The sequence below is a fragment of the Epinephelus moara genome, chromosome 21 (assembly GCF_006386435.1).
Source record: "Epinephelus moara isolate mb chromosome 21, YSFRI_EMoa_1.0, whole genome shotgun sequence".
NCBI classification, from domain to species: domain Eukaryota; kingdom Metazoa; phylum Chordata; class Actinopteri; order Perciformes; family Serranidae; genus Epinephelus; species Epinephelus moara.
The window spans coordinates 20,129,425-20,151,172 of NC_065526.1; the positions used below are offsets into that span (position 1 = coordinate 20,129,425).

The 21,748-nt window shown below is 41.9% G+C and overlaps 2 protein-coding genes across 2 annotated transcripts in view; one reads left to right on the forward strand and one right to left on the reverse strand.

The window, feature by feature from the left end:
• The first annotated feature begins 8,088 nt into the window (after positions 1–8,088).
• On the forward strand, positions 8,089–17,861 carry LOC126408896 (UDP-glucuronosyltransferase 1A1-like). The gene is made up of 9 exons (XM_050074678.1): positions 8,089–10,944; positions 13,619–13,682; positions 13,765–13,913; positions 14,232–14,359; positions 15,309–15,402; positions 15,546–15,671; positions 15,761–15,848; positions 16,787–17,006; positions 17,113–17,861. The coding sequence occupies exons 1-9, from the start codon at positions 10,402–10,404 to the stop codon at positions 17,381–17,383; spliced, it is 1,683 nt and encodes a 560-aa protein (XP_049930635.1). The 5' UTR covers positions 8,089–10,401; the 3' UTR covers positions 17,384–17,861.
• A 544-nt stretch (positions 17,862–18,405) lies between these two features.
• ndufb3 (NADH:ubiquinone oxidoreductase subunit B3) overlaps positions 18,406–21,748 on the reverse strand; it is a 4,799-nt gene continuing 1,456 nt past the window's right edge. The window contains exons 2-3 of the mRNA XM_050074679.1: positions 18,755–18,883; positions 18,406–18,647 (exon numbers count right to left, since the gene is read on the reverse strand). Of these exons, the coding sequence (XP_049930636.1) occupies positions 18,494–18,647; positions 18,755–18,882 (282 nt within the window). The 5' untranslated portion in view covers position 18,883 and the 3' untranslated portion in view covers positions 18,406–18,493. The remainder of the gene's footprint in view (positions 18,648–18,754; positions 18,884–21,748) is intronic.

The window sequence follows — 21,748 nt, forward strand, 5'->3', positions numbered from 1 at the left end:
GCGCTGGGGTTGACGATCTTGTCGATCTCAAAAGGCCCCACGAAGCGAGGTGCCAACTTACGGGATTCCACTTTCAGTGGCAGATCCTTGGCCTTGAGCCACACTCTTTGGCCTGGAGTGTATGTGGGTGCAGGGAGTCGGTGTTGGTTGGCCTGCACTTTCATCTTCTGGACGGCTTGGAGCAAGGACGTTCGTGCTTTTTTCCAGGTTCTACGGCATCTGGCGATAAAAGCTTGCACTGAAGGAACGTAGAGCTCGGTTTCTTGGTCCGGGAACATGGGGGGTTGATAACCCAAGGAGCACTGGAATGGAGAGAGTCCCGAAGAGGAGTTGGTCATGGAGTTATGGGCGTACTCAATCCAGGGAATCTGAGTACTCCAGGAGCCAGGGTTTTCTGAGGGCATGCATCGGAGGAAAGTCTCAAGCGTCTGGTTGGTTCTTTCCGTTTGCCCATTAGACAAAGTGAGGCTGACCGTAGCCCCCAGCGCACCGCAGAAGGCTCTCCAGACTTCTGAAATGAATTGGGGTCCACGATCAGACACCACATCGGAGGGGATACCATGGATCCTGAAGACGTGTTGGATCAGGGCGTCAGCAGTCTCTCTGGCGGAAGGAAGCTTGGGCAAAGGCACAAAATGGGCTGACTTAGAGAAACGGTCAACAATGATCAAAATGACGGTGTGACCGTGAGAGGGGGGCAGACCTGTGATGAAGTCCACAGCTTTGTGTGACCAGGGTCAACTAGGAACAGGGAGTGGTTGAAGCAGGCCGGACCTCGGTTGATGGGGGGTCTTGTTCCGGGCACAGACAGGACAAGCAGCCACAAAGTCCTTGGTGTCCTTCTCTAGAGTAGGCCACCAAAATCTTCTTTTGATGACCTCCAGCATGCGGTTGGACCCAGGATGGCAGGCGATGCGGGAGGAGTGACCCCACTGAAGAACTTGGGATTGGACGGGATCAGGAACGAAGAGTCGGTTAGGAGGAACATCTTCTGGGGCAGGATGCTGGGCTTGAGCTTGATGAACCTGGGCTTCGACCTCCCAGGTAAGGGAGGCCACCACGCAGCTTTTGGGCAAGATGGTCTCAGGCTCTTCTGGGAGTTCATCCGGGGAAAACTGACGGGAGAGGGCATCGGGCTTGATATTTCTGGTGCCGGGTCGATAGGTGAGGGTGAACTGGAACCTTTCAAAAAACAGCATCCACCTGGCCTGGCGAGGGTTCAATCTTTTAGCGGAGCGGATGTACTCGAGGTTCTTGTGGTCAGTCCAGACGATGAATGGATGTTCGGCGCCCTCTAGCCAGTGTCTCCATTCCTCAAGCGCCATCTTGACGGCCAACAGCTCCCGGTTACCTACATCGTAGTTGCGTTCCGCAGGTGCTAGGCAGCGAGAGAAGAAGGCACACGGGTGAAGTTTTCCATCTTTTAGGGAACGTTGAGACAGGACTGCTCCAACTCCTGTGTCAGAAGCATCTACCTCCACGATGAACTGTAGGGTCGGGTCAGGCTGGGCGAGGATGGGAGCAGCGGTGAAGCGCTCCTTGAGGTCCTGGAAGGCCTGGGTGGCTTCCGGGGACCAGCTGAAACTTCTGGCTGTGGAGGTAAGAGCAGTTAGAGGTGCAACAATCTTACTGTAATTTCTAATGAAACGTCTGTAAAAGTTAGCGAATCCTAGGAAACGCTGTAGTTGCTTTCTGGTCTCTGGCTGAGGCCATTCTTTGACTGCTGCCACTTTGGCGGGGTCCATCTTGATCTCCCCTGGGGAGATGATGTAGCCGACGAAGGAAACCGTGGCAGCGTGGAATTCACATTTCTCGGCCTTCACAAAGAGTCTGTTCTTATAGAGCCTTTCTAGTACTTGCCGTACATGCTGGCGATGTTCTTGGAGATCTTTGGAGTAGACTAAGATGTCATCGAGGTAAACAAACACAAAGCGGTTGATCATATCTCGGAGGACGTCGTTTATCAGGTTCTGGAAGACAGCTGGGGCGTTGGAGAGGCCGAACGGCATCACCAGGTATTCGAAGTGTCCCAAGGGGGTGTTGAAGGCCGTCTTCCACTCGTCACCTTCTCTGATGCGGATGAGGTGGTATGCGTTTCTCAGGTCTAACTTCGTGAAGACGGAGGCGTCGTGGAGAGGATTGAAAGCTGCATTAATCAGAGGAAGTGGGTAAGTATTCTTAACAGTGATCTCATTCAAACCTCGGAAGTCGATACAGGGACGGAGGGAGCCATCTTTCTTTCCAACGAAGAAGAAGCCAGCTCCTACAGGAGATGAAGAAGGGCGAATGATGCCAGCAGCCAAGGAGTCACGGATATACTCCTCCATGGATTGGTGCTCAGGCTTGGACAGGTTATACAGCCTACTCTTGGGCAAGGTGGCGCCAGGGAGCAACTCTATGGCGCAGTCATAGGGGCGATGCGGAGGCAGAGACAGGGCGTCTTCTTTACTGAAGGCAACGGCTAGGTCGTGGTACTCAGGAGGAACTAGGGACAAGTCTATGGGTTTAACAGGTGCAGTCTTAACAGGAGCGGAGGGAGTCAGAGCTGAACGAAGACAGTTAGCATGACAAAACGGACTCCAGGAACAAACCTCTTCCTTGATCCAATCCAGGTGAGGGTTATGGAGTCTCAACCAGGGATAACCCAACACCAGAGGAGAACAGGGGTGATCGATGAGGTGAAGACTGATTTCTTCTCGGTGGTTACCAGCGATGACTAGGGATACTGGAACTGTTCTGTGGGTGACCTGAGTGAGATTTAGTCCATTGAGGCCTCTGGCCTCTAGGGGTACTGGTAGAGGATCAGAAGGGACACCAAGCTGCTTGGCTAACTCACTGTCAATGAAGTTCTCTTCTGCCCCAGAGTCCACTAAGGCGAGGACAGGTACTGTTTGATCTTTCCAACACAAGGAAACGGTCATCTGGAAACGTTGGGGGGTCCTGGTGGAGGCCCGACTCACCGTTAGCCCCCCGGTTAACGGCGAGCCAGATCTTTTACTGGACGAGCGGGACAGGCCGCGATGAAGTGTCCACTCTTTCCACAATACAGGCAGAGATTAGAAGCACGACGATGTTCATGTTCCTGCGGCGTCAGTCTGGCTCTTCCCAGCTGCATGGGCTCGGGTCCGGTGTCAGACGAGGTATCGGCGGGCAGACTTTCTGGAGGAGGTGTGGTTCGGAAGCTGGGAGTGTAAGACCGAGACCCTCGTTCTCGACAGCGTTCTCTGAGGCGGTTGTCAAGTTTGATGGCGGTGCTGATCAGATGGTCGAGGGAGGATCTCGGGTGGCTAGTTCGTCCTTGAGTGTCTCTTGGAGTCCACGGTAGAACGCCCCCTGCAGTGCTGGATCATTCCATCCGCTTTCAGCTGCCAGTGTGCGGAATTCAATGGCGTAGTCAGCCACACTCCGAGCCCCCTGGCGGAGGTTAGTCAGACGGTTGCTGGCGTCTCTTCCGCGTACAGGATGGTCGAACACTCGCCTCATTTCTGCAGTGAAAGCAGCATAGGATGCACTCAGTTCAGGCTGTTTACTCCACACAGCTGCACCCCAATCCCTCGCCCGTCCAGTCAAAAGACTAATAATGTAAGCTACTCTGGCTCTATCAGAGGCGTAGGAATTGGGCTGAAGCTCAAAAACAAGCGACGAGTAGAGGGCTTCTGTCTCCTCAAAAACGCTGCAGCAGAGTGAGTTGATTGGAGCGCTGCCGCCGGTGTGCGGCAGCCTGATTGCAGATTCACCACACCTGTGCCGCCGCCGCCGCCTGCACGCTGCCTGGGAGAGAGAGAGAGAGGAAGAGCGAGAGGGAGAGAGAAGGTGCAGAGAGGGAGAAAAAAGCCTGCGCTACACAGCACCAGAGGTGCCGGGCACAACACATTTGTCACATTAGTGAACTAATTTCCCGAAATTCCACAAAGTGCACAAACAGATGAATATATTGCTCTGAGTCTGGATAAAAGAGATGAGGTGAACTGTGTGTGACAGTTATTGGACCTACAACCAAAGCTGTTCAGTCTGCACTCACAGCTTGTAGGCTAATTTACCTGACATGTTATTATTGTCTGAATATTGAAATCTGCTTCGCTCGTTCATGTCGTATTTTCTCATGAAAGGAAGAGATGTAGGTGGTTTTATGCGGTAACTGCGCGCGTCCTGCGTCCAAAGTGCCACCGTCTCCTCCGCGCCTTGTGATTTGCAACTCATAAATTAGGAGAGTGACGTTAACTGAATAGAAACAATTAGTGTGCCGAGAAAACACAGATTTTGCTCTTATTATTTTCTGGAGAGGCCCTTTTATTCATTGTGTATAATTCATCAAAAGTGCCAACGTTTTATTGTGCGTGTGCGCGTTATTGTGTAACGTTTTGGCTCCATCTCAGTGTTTAACACAGCTTATCTTTGAGGCAGTGACATCCTCTTAGAAACACACAGTTCCTGCAGATCATCTCTTCTCTCATGACACAGCTGTGTGTGATTGTTCTGACTGCTATAGTCTGACTTTTATTGTGTCAGAGGCAAAACTGGGAAATGTGAGCATGGTTTTAATTATGCAGAATTGTGGGTAACATTTTCTTGGATAGTCTGCATACAGATAAAGAGTGTTTGTAACAATGACAGCTTATGGGTTGAGATTCAACAATTTGGTCTGTTTTATGAAGTGGAGAATGTGGCTTTATTTTAAATGAATCTTTTCTTCTTTAGGTGGCAATGCAAGCCCCCCCGATGACCCTGTCCTGCCTGTCGGGGTGGATGACGGGATCCAGGAGGCTGGGCTTCAGGTAAGTAACTGGCTGGGTGAGCGTAGGTTCCCAGCACTGCACCCTGCGGTGGAGGGTCCTGCTCTCCCTTTTCCTCCCTTCAACCCCGTTCCCTATGCTCCTTACGCCACCCCCCCTGCTTTGCTTTCCTCCCTGCTTTCACTCCTGCAATTCCTCCTCCTTTCCCTCCTGCTTTCCCTCCTGCTTTTCTTCCTGCATTTCCTCCTGTATTTCCTCCCGCATTTCCCCCCGCTTTCCATCCTGCTTTTCCTCCTGCTGATCTGCAGCTTTTCGCTGCTCCTCCTGCTGCTGCTCCAGCTGCTCCTGAACCTGCTCCTCTACCTGCTCCTCAAGGGGTTTGTCACTCTGCTTCTGCAGTTTGATGAGCACCTCTTTCTTACCCTGATGCTAACCTCTTGGAAGATGTTGAGCCTCTGATTGCAGGGTGGATGGCCACAAAGAGGACCAGGGAAGACAGTGATGGGGAGGAGACTGCTGCAAAGAGGGAGAGGGGGGGCTGAAGGGTGACTCGGATTGAGTCTACCATGGATGGGCTGCGTATCTGGCATGAAACATCACAGCAGGACCAGTGACTCCCATGGCAGCCTTTGCGTCTGGCAGGGCTGGTGACACCCCAGGTAGCATCTTGCACTGAGACTTTAAGTATCTCCTCATTTTTGCACGGTGGATCGATGGATGTTTTCTCCATCCTGAGGGTCGGCCTTTACTTTTGGCAAGGCTGGTGATGCCACAGGTAGCCCTTGCGTCTGGCAGGGCTGTTGACCCACCGTGCATGTAGCCTTTGCGTCTGGCGGGGCTGAGGAACTGTCACCTTAGTCTGTGTTCAAATGAACACCAGCACCAGATATCTCTGTCACACACACACACACACACACACACACACACGCACGCACACACACACACACACACACACACACACACACACACACACACACACAGAGTTCTCTCCAGGTCAACAATGAAGACGACGGCAGTGAGAGAAGAAGAAAGCCCCAAAATTTAAGAAGAGGACAAGACACCACTCTCAGATCACCAGATGACTGAATATTTCCTCCAGAGACTTAAATGCCTTTACATGGCCAAAAGGTATAGTAACTATTTTAAACACATTATATTCATAATATTCAATAATTCAAAGAGTGTTTGTCTTACCAACATTTGTTTTGTCATGGTTTATCTCACTCCACCACCTGAGCCGCTGCTGTTCACCATGGACGAAAAAAGTAAGTACGAGCTTCTGACTCAGAAAGAAAGTGATTTAAGGATATAATACAAAGACATAAACAGTAATCAATGCTGATGTATTAGCCTGTTAATCCATATATTACTGAATTCAATAATTCAAAGATAATTTGTCTTACTAACCATTATTTATGTTCCCTGTCTTACAACACCACCTGAGCTGCTGCTGTTTGCTGTGGACTAAAGATGAGTATAAGCTTTTGACTTTTAAAGATAATGTATGTTATTGTGTAAACTAGCCACATATGCACCTGTTTATCCTGATATGATCACTCAGTCAATAAGTCAAAGATGATCTGTCCTACTCTCAGTCTGCAGGATTATGTGAACCAGGCCAACGTCCACACAGGAAGCAAACTTCGCTAACTTCTTGTTCTCCTCTTGTGTGCAGGGGCTCCTGAGAGTGGATGTGAATCAAACCACCGAGAGCCGCCATCCCAGCCGTCCACTGAGCGCACTCTGCCACACTAATGTCTGAACTGCACTGGTTTGGTGTTGCATTCAGTAAAACACTCAGACATATAAAGTGACACTATGTATTGTGACCTTCATTTTATCTTCAGTGATGTTGAGTTCATGTGAAGCTTTTTAAATAGTGAATCAGCTGCAGGTGTCATAACATGAATAAAACAGCTTTGCCACCTGGAGTCTCTTTAAACAAGCAGCTACACTGAGCCATTTGGTTCACTATGTCATATTAAAGCAATGCCACATATCCAAAAGTTCTGAGAAACCGTCAAAGATTAGGGAAGAAAGAAGATGAACTCACTGGAGAGGTTGTAAATGCTGCAGAAAGGGGAGAGGGAGTGCTCTGAGGCCTTCAACCACTGCAAAAGATCAATCACACACATGCACACACACCTCTTTTATATCAACAGGCAAGCAGCAACGTCCAAGGCTGAAAAATGGTTTCCCCGCTCACAACAACTGTATGGGGGGTGAATTTTTTCATAACTCACCCATTTAGGCTCAAAGTTATGCATAATTAAGGGTGTGGCTGCTGTAGGTGACAGGGTGAGTGCAGATTATGTCCTCAGCTTCTCAGTCACACCCACCCCTCGCTTCACTACAGCGCTTCTTGCCCAAATCTCCTCTGGCTCCAAAAAATGAAATTGGTGATGGGCAGAATGCCGAACTTAACTCTTCAAAATGAGAGTGCACAAGACAATAGGTGATGTCACAGTAGCTACGTCCATTATTCTAATAGTCTATGGTAACAGGACATTTAAACATTGAATTGACATATATCGTTTTATGGGTTTTGATGCATTTAAAGGGCTCATCCTGTTACCATGTTTGTAATATAAATCGCAGTTAACAGTTTTGTCCAATACAAGTATTTCAGTAAATAATTAAGCATTACTTTGGGTGTGACAAAGAAAAATCATACTCCCTCCATAAATACAACAAGACTAAAAGTTCATGCTGTGATGATAATCATTTCACGCAAAAAATATAGGAAGGATGAAAAATGGACAAGAACATTGCTTTGTTTGACCCGACGGTGGCATCAGAGGTACGTCTGCTGCCACGTGCACACACCTGCTTCATATCAACAGGCAAGCAGCAACGTCCAGGGCTGAAAAATGACGCTGACACGAAAGTGACAGTTTCTGGAATGGCCACTTGAGACTGGCCTCAAGAGTGAGTCAGTCCCCATAGACCCCCATGTTTAAATGCCCAACTTTACAGCAGAAATTGACATGTTTACTGCCTGGTACAAAAACTGATTTCTCTGTTCATGACAAAGGTATGGGGGGGTGAATGTTTATACTCACCTGTTTACATTTTATTAGCTTTGTCACTTTTTAAACTGTCGTCATGTCTGTACCTAATCCCCCACATCAGTACACATGTGGTCCTTCAGATTCAGTGACATTTTTACATGTCCACATGTCATGCTGCAGAAATAAAACCTAATTTAAGACAAAGGATTCATAAGTTTTGGACAAAAAACTATGATCTGTACAGAGGCCACAGTAATTACTTGCATCAGAGCAGGTCATTTCTTTAACTTTAACTAACTTTCTATCAAAATATATTTACCACAGTGATGGTCTTTTGAGGACTTGTACTGTTTTGTCGCCGTCTCGCTTTGATCCACTACTTTTGGTGGTTTTCCCTGTTTAATCAAGGCTATGAAAATCTCTACTATAAGTAGTCCCAACAGGTATCAACAGGTCAGTCTCCTCTGTGTATAAAAATATGAGGGGCAACATAAATGTTGGTCTCTCTTCTCCAGGTCAGTTTCAGCTGAGTCTGAATCTCTTATGATAATCAAATCCACAGTGTTTGGAGACATCTTCAGGAAGGACACTGCACTCACTACATAAAGAGAAGACCATCACTATAAATAAGTGATAATAGTATTGTGAAACCAATATTCCTTTTATACATATATATGTTGTCTACCACCAAAATATATACACTACATGTTAGTGTGGACTTGGTCATTTTGTGTTTCATTAGTTATTTCATGTCTCTGAGGTAATTTTGTGTCTTTTTTGTGATTTTTTGTCTTTTCGAGGTAATTTTTTGTGTTTTGGTTTGTTTTGCATCTCTTTTGTGTCCCTCTGTTCCCTCTTTGGAGTCATTTTGTGTCTTTTCAAAGTAGTTTTTTCGTGTCTTTTTGTGGTAATTTTATGTCTTTTTTTGTTGTTTTGTGTGCCCTTGTGGTCATTTCGTGTCTACTTGAGGTAATTTAGTCTATTTCTTGGTATTGTGTCTTTCTTTGTAGTCATCTCATGTCTCTGTAGGGATTTCTTGAGGTACATATTTGTCTTTTTTGTTTTTGTTTTGTGTCTCTTTGAGGCTCATTACCTCTTATGTTTTCATTTTGTATGAGGTAACTTTGTGTTAATTTTTTATCTCTTTGTAGTAATTTTGTCATTTTGTGTCTCTTTGTGGTAATTTTGTGTCTTTCTGTTTGTTTTGTGTGTCCTTGTAGTCATTTTTTGGTACTTGAGATCATTTTGTCTCTTTCTTGGTCATTTTGGGTCTCTTTGCAGTAGTTTTGCCTCTTTTTGTCATAACTTTGTGTCTTTCAGATAAATATTTGTCTTTTTTGGCCACTTTGTGACTCTTTTCCTTTTTTATAGTCATTTTGTGTCTCTTTGTGGTCATTTTGAGTCTCTTCCTGGTTGGTACGTGTGAATTTAAGTGACATTTTGAATGTGAAGTCCAGTGAGACCTCTGACACTTTAAGCTGCTGGACCTCTGCCAGGTAGGCCCGTTCAGTTTCCTCATGTCTGTGTTAGCGAACTCTATGCTCCCATTTTGGACAGCTCTCTTAACTTAAAAAACAGATTAAAAATGAACCATAACAAGCAGATTTATGTCCTTGAATTTTTGTGTAACCCTGTGGCTGATGTTGTGAATGGCTGCTACTGAAACCTGAAGTTACAGATTACACTAACAGTCTCCATGTGTTCATCACATACTGTACTTACGTGACAAAAGTTAAAACTGTTATAGACAGATAGGGATACAACCTAGCTCCAAGTTTTCTGTTTGTCACCTGAGGTGAATCGATGAAACACAACTTTATTATAAAAATGAATCATGGCTAAATTCCATTTAGCTAGTGGGCTAATCCAACACTTGTGATTTTCATTGTCAAAATTTCTGCTGTAAGAAAGAAAAGAAAAGCCAAAAATAAACTACAATAATTAAGGTTTTAGAGTTTAATTTTGATACATAGACCCAGGGCCACAAAATCACATTATGCAGGACCCAGCTGATGTTGTAGTTAGTTGTGCACATTTCCAAAAAAGTTCACGAACAAGTTGGTTGTTGGTTGCTAATCCACTCCCTTCACTCACTGCCTTTAAACGTTAGAACATGCTGCATGGGAAATCCAGAGAAACAGGCCTGACTGGAGTAGAGATTATCTTACAATACTTAACTTAATTACTTCCCCTCGGACCCCCCTGCAGAGGTCCAGGCTATGCCCTTGATGTCATCAAATCCTGGAAACATCCCTGATCCTCTTTATTGTCCTCTTCAGACTTTTTCCCTTCTCCATGCACACTGGACGCAGGTGAAGTTGCACCAGAAATCCCACTGCAAACACTGCTGCTTCCTCCATTGAACTTTCCTCCAGTCCCCAGGGGCAGTATCGGTTGTAATTGTGTTCTTTCTTTTATGTGTTGATACCAATAATAACACAGTAATTCAATCACAGGGAGTCCAACTGACTGGAGGACTTTGAACACACACAACTGCAGTCTAATTCACTGAGGAATTTAAACAGTCAGAGGATCCTAAAGGGCGGGAATGATTTACATAAGCATTCAAAGCACAGAGAAGGGGGTGTTTCTGTGTCATTTTTCCTTCTCTTAGCCTCACCCTTTTCTCTGTGTTGCACTCAGTGAGCTGCAGAGGAATGAGCACAATGTGGAAAACAGCAGCGTTTGTGTTCCTGCTGCTGAACATGGACATGCAGGTGAATGGTGCTGTGGATAAAACGAAAGGGTCTGCGGCAGACAACTCCAGACCAGAGAAGAAGGTGAAAACAGAAGAGGCTGAAACCACTGAAAACACCTCTGCAGGTGACTCTGCTTCTCCAGGTTTCTTGGGAAAATTGCTGGTGGTGCCCATGGATGGGAGTCACTGGGTGGGTATGAAGGCAATAGTCCAAGAAATGGGTCGCCGTGGACACCAGGTCACCGTTGTGATACCAGAAGTCAGCATACGGTTGGGTCCAGCAGATTTCTACGACATTGTGACCTATCCTGTTCCTTATGAGAAGGCTTATATTGATTCTATCATGTCCACACACAAGGACATGTTGCAGAAATCTGCACAGTCCTTCATGGAGAAGATAAGGAAACGATTTGCGCAAATTCAGAAGATTACAGGCTTGATCCACACCACGGCAGAGAGCCTGCTGTTCAATGACAATGTGATCTCACATCTGGCACAGCAGGTGAGTGCAAATGCAGAATCAGGTTTGAAAGCTAGCAAAATTATATACAGCCACGGGTCCAGATTTCTCCTCAGTCATGAGTTCAAGGTCAACACAGTTTAACACATTCGTCATCATATGTGCATTTGGCCATGTCATTGAGCTTGTTTGCTGTCTCTGTCCAGTAGCTGTCCGTTAGTCACTCACTCACTCACTCACTCACTCTACAGCAGGAAACAGCACTTCAAAGTAAAGGCTCTGTGCCAAAAATCCACTGTACTTAAAAATAAAGTGTGTTTTTTATAAACTTGACATGTTTGGTAGTCACGTGTGGTCCATTCAGAATGGATCCGCAACCCACCAGTTGGGAATCACTGCTTTAGACTGTGTCTACTACTCTTGAACTACCTTCTGGGGCTGTTGTTGTATTGGATTGAGGGCAGACCCTGGACTTTTTGGGGCCCTAAGCAGGAGTTGGTTTGGAGAACCCCTCAAGGCACTGAACCAACTTCTGTACTATAAATATTAGCTTAAGCACACATAATGTCCAAATAAGCACGTAAAGACCGTAGACTGTATCAAATAACAACACACTCTCACTCCAACCTCGTCACATATTGGCGTTTGGTCATGGACTTTCGACGTCCAGATATGACGTGCAAGGTACCCTGGGTGCATTGGTTGTTGATGTTCTGGGACACCGTGTCAAGTTCTGCCTGTCACATGCATTGTCTTCTTTCAAAATACACTTCTGTTTTCACAGGATATTAACCATTTACATACAGTCTCTTTCAAAATAAACGCACTACATGGGAACAACAACGCAAATTGATTTTTTTTTTCCTCTGAAAAACGTGGCTGGGTTTAGGTTTAGGTTTAGCAAAAATGAACAGGGTTTGGCTTTAGAATCTTAAGTGCTTTTTGGACCCTTCCATCACTACTCCCACCTGCCCCAGTCAGACTTTCGCCCCCTTAACTTTCATCCTTGTCCCGCCGCATTTCCCCCTGATGCTGCGTATCATGCCGACATTAAAGGATGCCCTTTTTCGTTGGATTCTGATGCTGCAAGTCACTGCCCAAGTTCACCCACTGATTTATGGACTCCCGCTCCCAGCGTCAGCATTTTGGCCGTCGCCCTCTTGGATTTTTGGAGCCAGAGGTGACCATATTTGGATGAGAAGGTGGTGCTAACCCTAATACTGCAGCTGCTAACTTGGTTAGCACTGTGCATTTTCAGCTACGGCTAACTGTGACAATACTAATGCTAAATTTTTGCTAGTTTTAACTACTGAAAAAAACGAAACATCCTACTCCCTATGCTGTGTTCACACTATGAGCAACAGGCTACAAGTCATTTTCGATGGAAGGTGACATTAAGCTACAAGCTGACGCTAAATACTTGTCGCTACAGGCAGGTGTAACATGCTACAAATCAAAGTTGAACTGGCTTCAACTTTTTTTCAGCACTCCAATGACGTGGTAAAGTGACAACCAATCATATGCTTTTGTGTCTATCTGTGGTATTGTTTTGTTTACCCTAGCTAACTGACGCTATGCTAGCTTCATGTGCATTGTGGTGCACACAGGGATGCAATGGGGCGGCGAAATGTGACGATAAAATGGTGCTCAGACATTAATTAAAAAAGCTCAGATATGTTTTTGAACAAGTGCAACCTTTAAATGATGTTCAGTGGAGGTGCACTGTTGCAAATAGCAGACACACACAAGTCTGTGAGAACGTAACTATGTTCAAGAGCGCTTGAGTGAGATCTTCGACGGCGACCTAGTGATAATGCAGTTGGTCACTGTGTTGCGTTGTTGCTTGTAGTGTGAACACAGTATTCAAGGGTCTTGTAGCACAACCAAATGCTGAGCAAGACTTTTTCAGGCAACCAAAATGTTACAACTAACTTTCATGAACTGGAAAATCACTGGAATTGCAATAGCTATGGTGGAGCTTATTGAAACGTATTTACAATTAAATATTGTAGTCTACTGATTCCCAACCACATGACGTACTTTACGTCATCTGATGGAGTTTCGCTGGCTCTCAGGCTGTTGATTAAACTACAGGCTGTACGTCTGCATTTTTGTATTGCCCGCCACCGACGCCACCACGAGGACAGGAGCAGATCAGGAGACTGACCCGCCCCCGCTCTCTGTCTCAAACTCGGACCGAAATCCGATCAAACAGTAAATTCGGCCATGCTGATTAAAATTAACTCTCATACAGTGTCTTTCCAAACATCTTTTAGTGTCGTGTTCAGCTTGTGAACAGGAAGTGGGCGCCATTCTGTTTCCTGCATAGCGAAAATGAAGGCCAATCAAACTGAGATCAAGTGGTAAAACTTGACAGAGCTGATCAAATAAAAACCAAGACTCTGTTACTGAGTTGCCTATCTCTCACCTCAAATGTTTTCAGAAACATGTTTAGCTCACTATTTAACTGTGATACGAGATTGTTTTTTGCCAGACAGCCGTCATTGTTTCAAACAGATTGAAATATAAAAGTGCTACTTTCCACCTCTTAGACTTTGTGATTGAGCAAAAAAGCTGCCATCAGTTGAAAAGCCCGCACTCTTGTCGAGAATCAACGCATGAGCATATTCATAGGAGCAAAGGTGCTTCATTAGTGCACACTGTTGAAGATTCACCCGTCTATCTCATCTCTCCTTTGCACCTTTTCGCTCTGCAGAACTTCGATGCCGTCCTAACAGACCCCATGGTGCCCACAGGCTCATTAATAGCGCGGAAATTAGGTGAGTTTCTGTCACACTTTGATTCTGTGTGCTCTTATACATCTGCCTATTTCTCACCAGTCATACATGAAATCAATTTCAGGTCTCCCCACTATAAATTTGCTGAGGGGAATTCCATGTGGTTTGGATATGAAGTCTGCAGGCTGCCCCTCGCCGCCCTCATATGTGCCCCGCTACTTCACCAGATACACAGATAAGATGAGCTTCAAGGAGAGGACGTTCAACACTTTGGTGAGGGCTTGTGCATCAGCAGGTGCATGCATGAAGGATGGCTGTTTAAATTATTCAAAATTAACTCTACTCCAATTTATTGGGTAAAACAGGTTATGTGTTAACAACACTAATCCCTCTAATTCACATTTGTCAGTTCTTTCTCCATTTGTCACATAAATCTGCAGAAATAGTCATGTATGTCCGAGATGTTGGTGATGGAACATGTTGCCTCAACGCAACCACGGTTAAATTTAACTAATACGACTGAAATTCAACTCTACTGCTGAGCACCTACGGCTTACTTTGATATTGCTCTGTGATGCCTCTGACCTACAGGTTGCTTTACTGGAGCCGCTGCTATGCAAACTGCTCTACTGGCACTTTGACAACATAGCCTATCGTTTCCTGGGAGAGGAGGTGGGCGTAGCTGAAGTGCTGTCGGACTCTGCTATCTGGCTGCTGAGGTAATATGTGCAAAGGTTATACATTAATGGTTTGGAAAAGAAGTATGGAGGACAAACAATGACACAAATATACATTTACATTTATTTATCTATGCAATTATTTTTTGTGTCTATATTTATTTCAACATTTATCCTTTTATTTATTCACTCATGCATTTATTTATTTTGGTGTTCATTTAGTTATTCCTGATTATTTCATTACATTTTTTAATTTATGAATTTATTTATACATTTATTTATCTATTTATTCTTGTATTTATTTATTTCAGTATTATTTATTTACTTACATTTTTATTTATTTCTGAATTAATTTATACATTTATTTCTGTATATATTTCTTCATTCCTGAATGTTTTTATTCATTAATTATTTTGTTACTATACGTATTTCTCTCTGTATTATTTATTCATTCTTGTGACTATTTATAGGTAAATTTATATATTTCTGTATTTATTTATTCCTGAATTTATTTATACATTTATTTATTTCGTTCAGTATTATTTCATCACATTTTTATTTATTTATTAATTTATCTATTTCTGTATGTATTTATTTATTTTCAGTATTATTAATTTACTATTTTTTATTTATTTATGAATGTATTTATACATTTATTTCTGTATATATTTCCTCATTCCTGAATGCATTTATTCATTATTTATTTTGTTCCTATACTTAATTCTCTCTGTATTATTTATACATTATATGTTATGTATACAGTATGTATTTATACATTTATTTATTTATCCCTCTATTTATTTATACTTTTATTTGTTTCCATATTCATTTAATGATGCCTGTATCTACTATTTTACCAAATTATTCATTTATTCTAGTATTCATATATAGTAATTAGGAATTAGTAATTAATTTCCACTAAAGCACACTAAAAAATATTTTAGATTGTTTGTCTCTATTCAAATAAATATTGTGATTCTGTGTCTAACAGGATGGACTTCACACTGGAGTTCCCACACCCACTCATGCCTAACGTTGTACTAGTTGGTGGAATCAACTGTGACGTGAGAAATCCTCTGCCTGAAGTAAGTCCCCTGTGTTTTTGATTCTACGTACAATAAAAACATTTCAACTATTTAATTTATTTTACTTCCTCTTTGTGTTGTATCACTGCATTTAGTGCAGGAAGATTGAGAGATAAAGAGAGTGTGTGTGTGTGTGTTTGCAGGATTTGGAGTCCTGGGTGTCGGGAGAACATGGGTTTGTGGTGTTCACTCTGGGTACCATGGTGTCAGAGATGCCAGTAGAGACGACAGCTGTCTTCCTAGAAGCCTTTAGACAGATTCCACAGAAGGTTTGTCAACATGTGTGACAATGTATTTTAAACCATACATCAATGCAACAATCAAAGAGCAATAAAGGATACGTGGCTTGTTTTGATAGGTAATATGGAGGTACACCGGGCCGGTTCCTGACAGCATCCCAGAAAATGTGAAGTTGATGAATTGGGTGCCTCAGAATGACCTGCTAGGTCTGTAAATCCACCGGAATAAAAACATCCTGACATGCTTAACACATGACTCAAAACTGAACTAACCCAACATCTATAGAGGACCAAAACATACTATAGTATCAATAAATAAATAAATAAATAACTACAGGAATATACAAATAAATATGGAAACAAATAAATAAATGTATAAATAGATAAATACAGAAATAAATAACTACATAAATGTATGAATAAACATAAGAATAAATAAATGAATTATAAATCAATACATTTGAATAAATATTAAATGAAAGATTAAAAACAAATTAAAACATAAAAGTTGATCATTAAAGTGGACATAAACATCTTCAGTTTATTTCTAAATTTTTGTATATCTACATTTATTTATGTATATGTATTTCTGCATCAGTATGTTAATGATGTAGGAGGTCGTAACCTTTGCATTAATTTCTTTATTTATGCATTCAATTATTTATTTCTATTTATTTTCAGCATTTACTTATGCATTTATTCATGTATTTATTTCATTATTTTGTTTATTCATGTGTTTATTTCAACAGATATTTTTTATTTCGATATGCATTCAATATTTATTTTATTTATGTATTTATTTTAGCATTTATTGATTATTTATTTATGTATTTATTTTAGCATTTATTGATTATTTATTTATGTATTTATTTGTTCTTTTTTTATTTATGGGTTTTTTTATTCATTAGTTTTTATTTCTGTATGTATTTCAATATTTATTATTTTTATTTATGTATTTATTTGAGCATTTATTTTGTTTTTTTAATTCATTCTTTTATTTATTTATTTTTGATCTCTGCATGTATTTCAATATTAATTTATTATTTTATTTTGTTTTATTTGTTGATTTTATTTCTGCAATTATTTATTGGTACCTATTTGTTTTTGTGTTCCATAAACATCTCTCTCTCTCTGTTGTGTTTTAGCACATCCTGGAGCTCGGGCTTTCATCACTCACGCTGGCTCCCACGGTCTCTTTGAGGGACTGTGCCACGCTGTTCCCATGGTGTTGGTGCCAATTTCGGCAGAGCAGCCTGACAACGCGGCGAAGTTGGTGAGCAGAAAAGCCGGAGTCGTGTTGGACATTTTTTCGATCACTACAGAAAACCTTCTTCAGGCACTGAATGAGGTCATCAATGACACCAGGTGAGTGCTCAGGTCGCTCACAATGTCAGTTATCTCTTTATAAAGGAGTTCCTCTCATCTCAGTGCTGTGTTCTTAAACTCTTCCCATCAACCTGTTTATATCCAGGTATAAAGAGAACATACAGAAGCTGTCAGCTCTCCATAAAGACCGGCCACTTGACCCTCTCGACCTCTCAGTGTACTGGACAGAATTTGTAATGCGGCACAAAGGGGCCAAACATCTCAGACCTGCTGTCCATGACCTCAACTGGTTCCAGTACCACTCCCTGGATGTAATAACACTGCTGGTTACTGTGGTGCTGGTTATTGTAATAGTGACAGTGAAATGCTTGAAACTCTGCCTCCGGAAACTGAGCAGGAAGAGGAAGCAGGACTGAGCTGGTACTATGTTTGCACCTTCAACTCAGCAACAACACTGTATATTAATGGAGATTAAAACACCATCATTTTTATTGAAATATTAAAGGGTGATTTCTGTATTTTTCAGCCTGGACCCTTTTTTCCTCATGTTTTTGTGTCTCAGTGACCAACTGAAACTGGTCCAGTATCGAGCAAGAGGGCTGCAGCCATTAAACAGGCTGAAATGTAATCACCTAGGGCATATACACGTTCAATTTATGTCCACTGAAAGTGTTTGCTTTGTCACTGACAGGCCCAGATTGTTATATAAGTGTCTGACAACATTATGGAAAGGATCCCTACAGAGATAGACCTTTTTGTTGAACCAGAAACAGCCCCAGAGTCAATCTCACCAAACACACCAGACTCCATTCAAATTAACTGTAATTTTAGCGTGTATAGAGCCAGCATATTTTCCCATTTAACTGAGTGAATTAAAGGTTTATTTCAACTAAACCAGAGTTGGTGGTTGTTGGAGCAGTGGAATGACGAACCAAGGTGGCTTTTGTCAATTTATTTTGTTTCTGTGGACTTTTACTGAACTGTGTTTTATGATAATAAAATTACTGTTCATTTAAATGGAGTCTGGTGGGGCTGGCAATAGCCATTTTGTGTCCTTTTCTGGTTAACCAAAGGGATTTTATTCTTTGACAAGAGGGTCTATCTCTGTAGGGATCATTTCCGTAATCATACCAGATACCTGGAATAACAATCTGAGTCTGTCGGTGACAAAAACAAACACTTTCAGTGGACATACATTGATGGTGCAAACATGCTCCAAGTGGTTACACTGCAGCCGTCTTCATGGCTTCTCCTTCGGTGGCTTCGCTCAGTACTGGCTCAATTTAAAAAATTGTTGTTGCCATTAGTCACGCAGGCACAAAAACATGGGAAAATAGGGTCCTGGTTGAAAAAATACCAAAGTTATCCTTAAATGCAAAGTGAATTTGTTTATGACTTAAAGATGAAACAGAGTATTTGAAGAATAAGGGGAGCAATGGAGTGATCAGAAAAACATTTATTAAACAGAAAATACATAATATTATTAGACTCCATTATGGTCTGTGTTTGAGGGACAATGACAAGTATTAATGGTGGCCGCCCTTCTTCGGTGGGAACAAGGCGTACTCTACAGCCAGAGCAACAGTGAAGGCAGCAAAGCCCCACTTGAATCCTTTCAGCAGCACTTCAGAGAGAGTCACAGCACGAGCGAAGCCGCCTGCGTATCTCCAAGCCTCGTTACTGCACACAGGGAGAGTGACAGTGACAGGAAGGAAAGATACGGAGCAGGGTCAGGGATAAGACTTACTTAACTGTTAGCCACATCTCATGTAGGTAGAAATACTAACCGTGCCCACGGATCCTTGAGGCCTCTGGCTGCCAGCCTCTGCTGTGTGAACTCCAGTGGTGTTCCCTCTGTCTTCCACTGCCGCCAGTCAGGCAGAGACATCTTGCTGTGGCCGTGGTCACCTCCCATGCTGAAAACAGACACAGATGTACGATTATATATCAGCCTACTGGTAGACACATTATATTTATGTTGTTTAATTTGAGAAACGTGCAGACATGAGTCACAAATAATGCGCCAAAATTTTTCTCACAGTTAAAGCAAATGTCTGTCCATCAACTAATTGATTAATCAACTAATCATTCATCTCTACCGTAGATAAAATTTTTTTGAATCGGCCACATTCTATTTCTCTTCTTCTATACCTTGTATAACACAGAAATCACAACATTTCGTGAATACATTTTTAACAAATGCTGAGTTTTTATGTGGTTATATGTTTTGTTTTGTTGAAACCATGAGTCCAAACGAGCTGTCAATCAAACAATGCCATAATGATACTGATGTTTGTATAATGTAAGTGTTGTCTGTCCTGGGAAATTCTATACATTTTTTTTTCATAATATTGAAGGAAACGTGGCAAAAAGGAGCTCAGTATAAATGTTAAAGATGATAAATAGGATGATGTCTGGGAAAGTGTAAAAACCTTGTGTTTGTAAATAGAATAAAATCTATTCAACGCATGATTTTACACAGAGCTCATGTTTCTCTTCCAGACGCCATACATTTACAGGGTGTCTACAGGTATCAGACATTTGAATTTAATGCTTTTAAAGACATTTTCAAGACATTTTTTAGCCAAATTTAAGACTGAGTTTGGACAAATCATCTTTGTCTTATTCAATCATTGCATGTAAGAAGGGGCTTTATATGAGAATATGGTTATAAGAGTGGGTTAGGTTAACAGGTAAGTGCAAGTATAAAGTAAAAAGCCAGTTTTAGGCTCAGCTGTAGTTTTAAAGATTTGTAACATCAGAAATGTGGACTGTCACTCAGAAGAGCTTGAATCATTTTGAAAAAAAAAAAAATTAAAAGATGGATAAATTAAATTCAGGGTTCAACAATAACCTTTTTTTTTCACTTGCCCAATCAGGAAAGTTTTTCAAAAATCAACTTGCCCTGAAGTCAATTTTTACTTACCCCTATAAAAACAGTTTCATTTATTAGCAGGTATAAAATACAACAAAAACTTAAGCTAATTTTCATGTTTAATCATTACTGCAAAGCCCTGCTCTCTAACTTGCGGCAAAGCACACAATAGATAATAATAATAATACATTTTATTTATAACGTGCTTTTACAAGTGCTCAAAGACGCTTACATAAAAATAATAACAGTTTAATATACAATACAGAGTTTTGCACACCTCCTCTAACGCCACCCAACTAAACTCCAGTTTCCAGGACAAGTGAAATGCTCACTTGTGCTCCAGCTCGTAAACTTTATCTTTACATTTTTCTCATCATCAGCTTTGGAAAAAAACCTGTGTTTAATTCTTTTAGTGCCACTTGACCAATTGGCTAAGTGTGTTGTTAGATTTACTGGCCCAGCGTTGCATTTTACTTGCCCTGGGCAGTCAGGCTGTTCTTAAATAAAAATGTTGTGCAAAACAGAGACAGGTAGTCTCACCCACTGCCTGTGGTCTTGCCGAAAGATACAGAGGTTTTGGGACGTTATAGGACAGGAAATTAATAAAAGCTTAGGTAAACTCTATAAACTAACATTCCTCGCAAGAAGGTGCATACTTCTGAATTGAATAACAGACAGAGTTTTAACTAAAACACAGTGGCATGGGGTCACACTTGAATATATATTTGTGGATTATTTGACATGTATCCTGCACTCAAAGGATGACATGTTCACTGGAACATGGGAGCCTTTTATATTTTTATATTTCAACTATTCTTATAAAGTAGGGGACTAACATGTCTTGTCATTTGTCACTTCCTTTTATAGATGTTTGATCCGTGAGCTGCACTGAGTTGTTTTGGTTGTATATTCTGTTGAATGTTATGTGTGTCGTTTTGTTCTTAAAAATCAATAAACACATTACAATTTAAAAATGTGTACTGTCCTTTTCTAATTCATACCCAAACGAATAAACTTGTCTCTGCCCTTCAAACATTAAAGGGTAACTTTGGTATTTTTCAACCTAGACACCATTTTCTGATGTTTTTGTGTCCAAGTAACTAATGGCAACAACAGTTTTCAAAACTGGTCTAGTAATTAAATCAGACCGCTCCAGCTGGCAGCAGCAACATAGGCTACAATGCAACCACTTGGGGCAATTGTGCATCATCAATTTACGTCCACTTATAGTGCTTGTTTTTGTCACTGACAGGCTCAGATTGTTATTCTAATTGTCTGACAATATTATGGAAAGGATCCCGACAGAGACAGGCCTTTTTGTTTAACCAGAAAAAGTCTCGTTATCGTCATCACCAAACCTACCTGGCTCCATTTAAATAAAGAGTAATTTTATCATCCTAAAAAAAAAAAATCATTCAAAGACCAAAATAAATAACAAAATAAAAATCACAAAAGCTGTCAAGGTTCAACATCCCACTTTTCCAACATTCATCAACTCTGTTTGGTTGAAATTAATTCACCCAGTTAGATGTGAAAGTATGCTGGCTCTATACACGCTAAAATGACTGCTTATTTAAATGGAGTCTGGTGGGTTTGATGATGGCAGATTCAGAGCTTATTTGGGTCAAACAAAAATAATTTTACCCTTTAAAGGGCCAGTGTGTAAAATGGGTTGAAAACAGTGACATCAGTGGTCAAATTCTAGATTGCAGGGCTCACTCGCTCACCCCTACCGTCAGGTAAATGACGGTGGCCTCGTAGGGACAAAAAGCCTTGCGCAGACACAAGTTTTTCAGGAGTAGGTCTATCTAGCGACGAGGTGAATATTTATTTAGAAATCTAAACCATGTTACGATATTGTAATGAATCCCTCACGAGCAGGAGACCAGAGTAGTGTTCGGGAAAA

What these genes read in the sequence shown, in the direction of transcription:
- LOC126408896 (XM_050074678.1), top strand. Translation starts at nt 10,402, where the DNA reads ATGAGCACAATGTGGAAAACAGCAGCGTTTGTGTTCCTGCTGCTGAAC. An exon ending in ATTAATAGCGCGGAAATTAG is followed by an intron (nt 13,683 to 13,764) that starts GTGAGTTTCTGT and finishes AATCAATTTCAG; the next exon opens with GTCTCCCCACTATAAATTTG. An exon ending in TTAGACAGATTCCACAGAAG is followed by an intron (nt 15,672 to 15,760) that starts GTTTGTCAACAT and finishes TTGTTTTGATAG; the next exon opens with GTAATATGGAGGTACACCGG.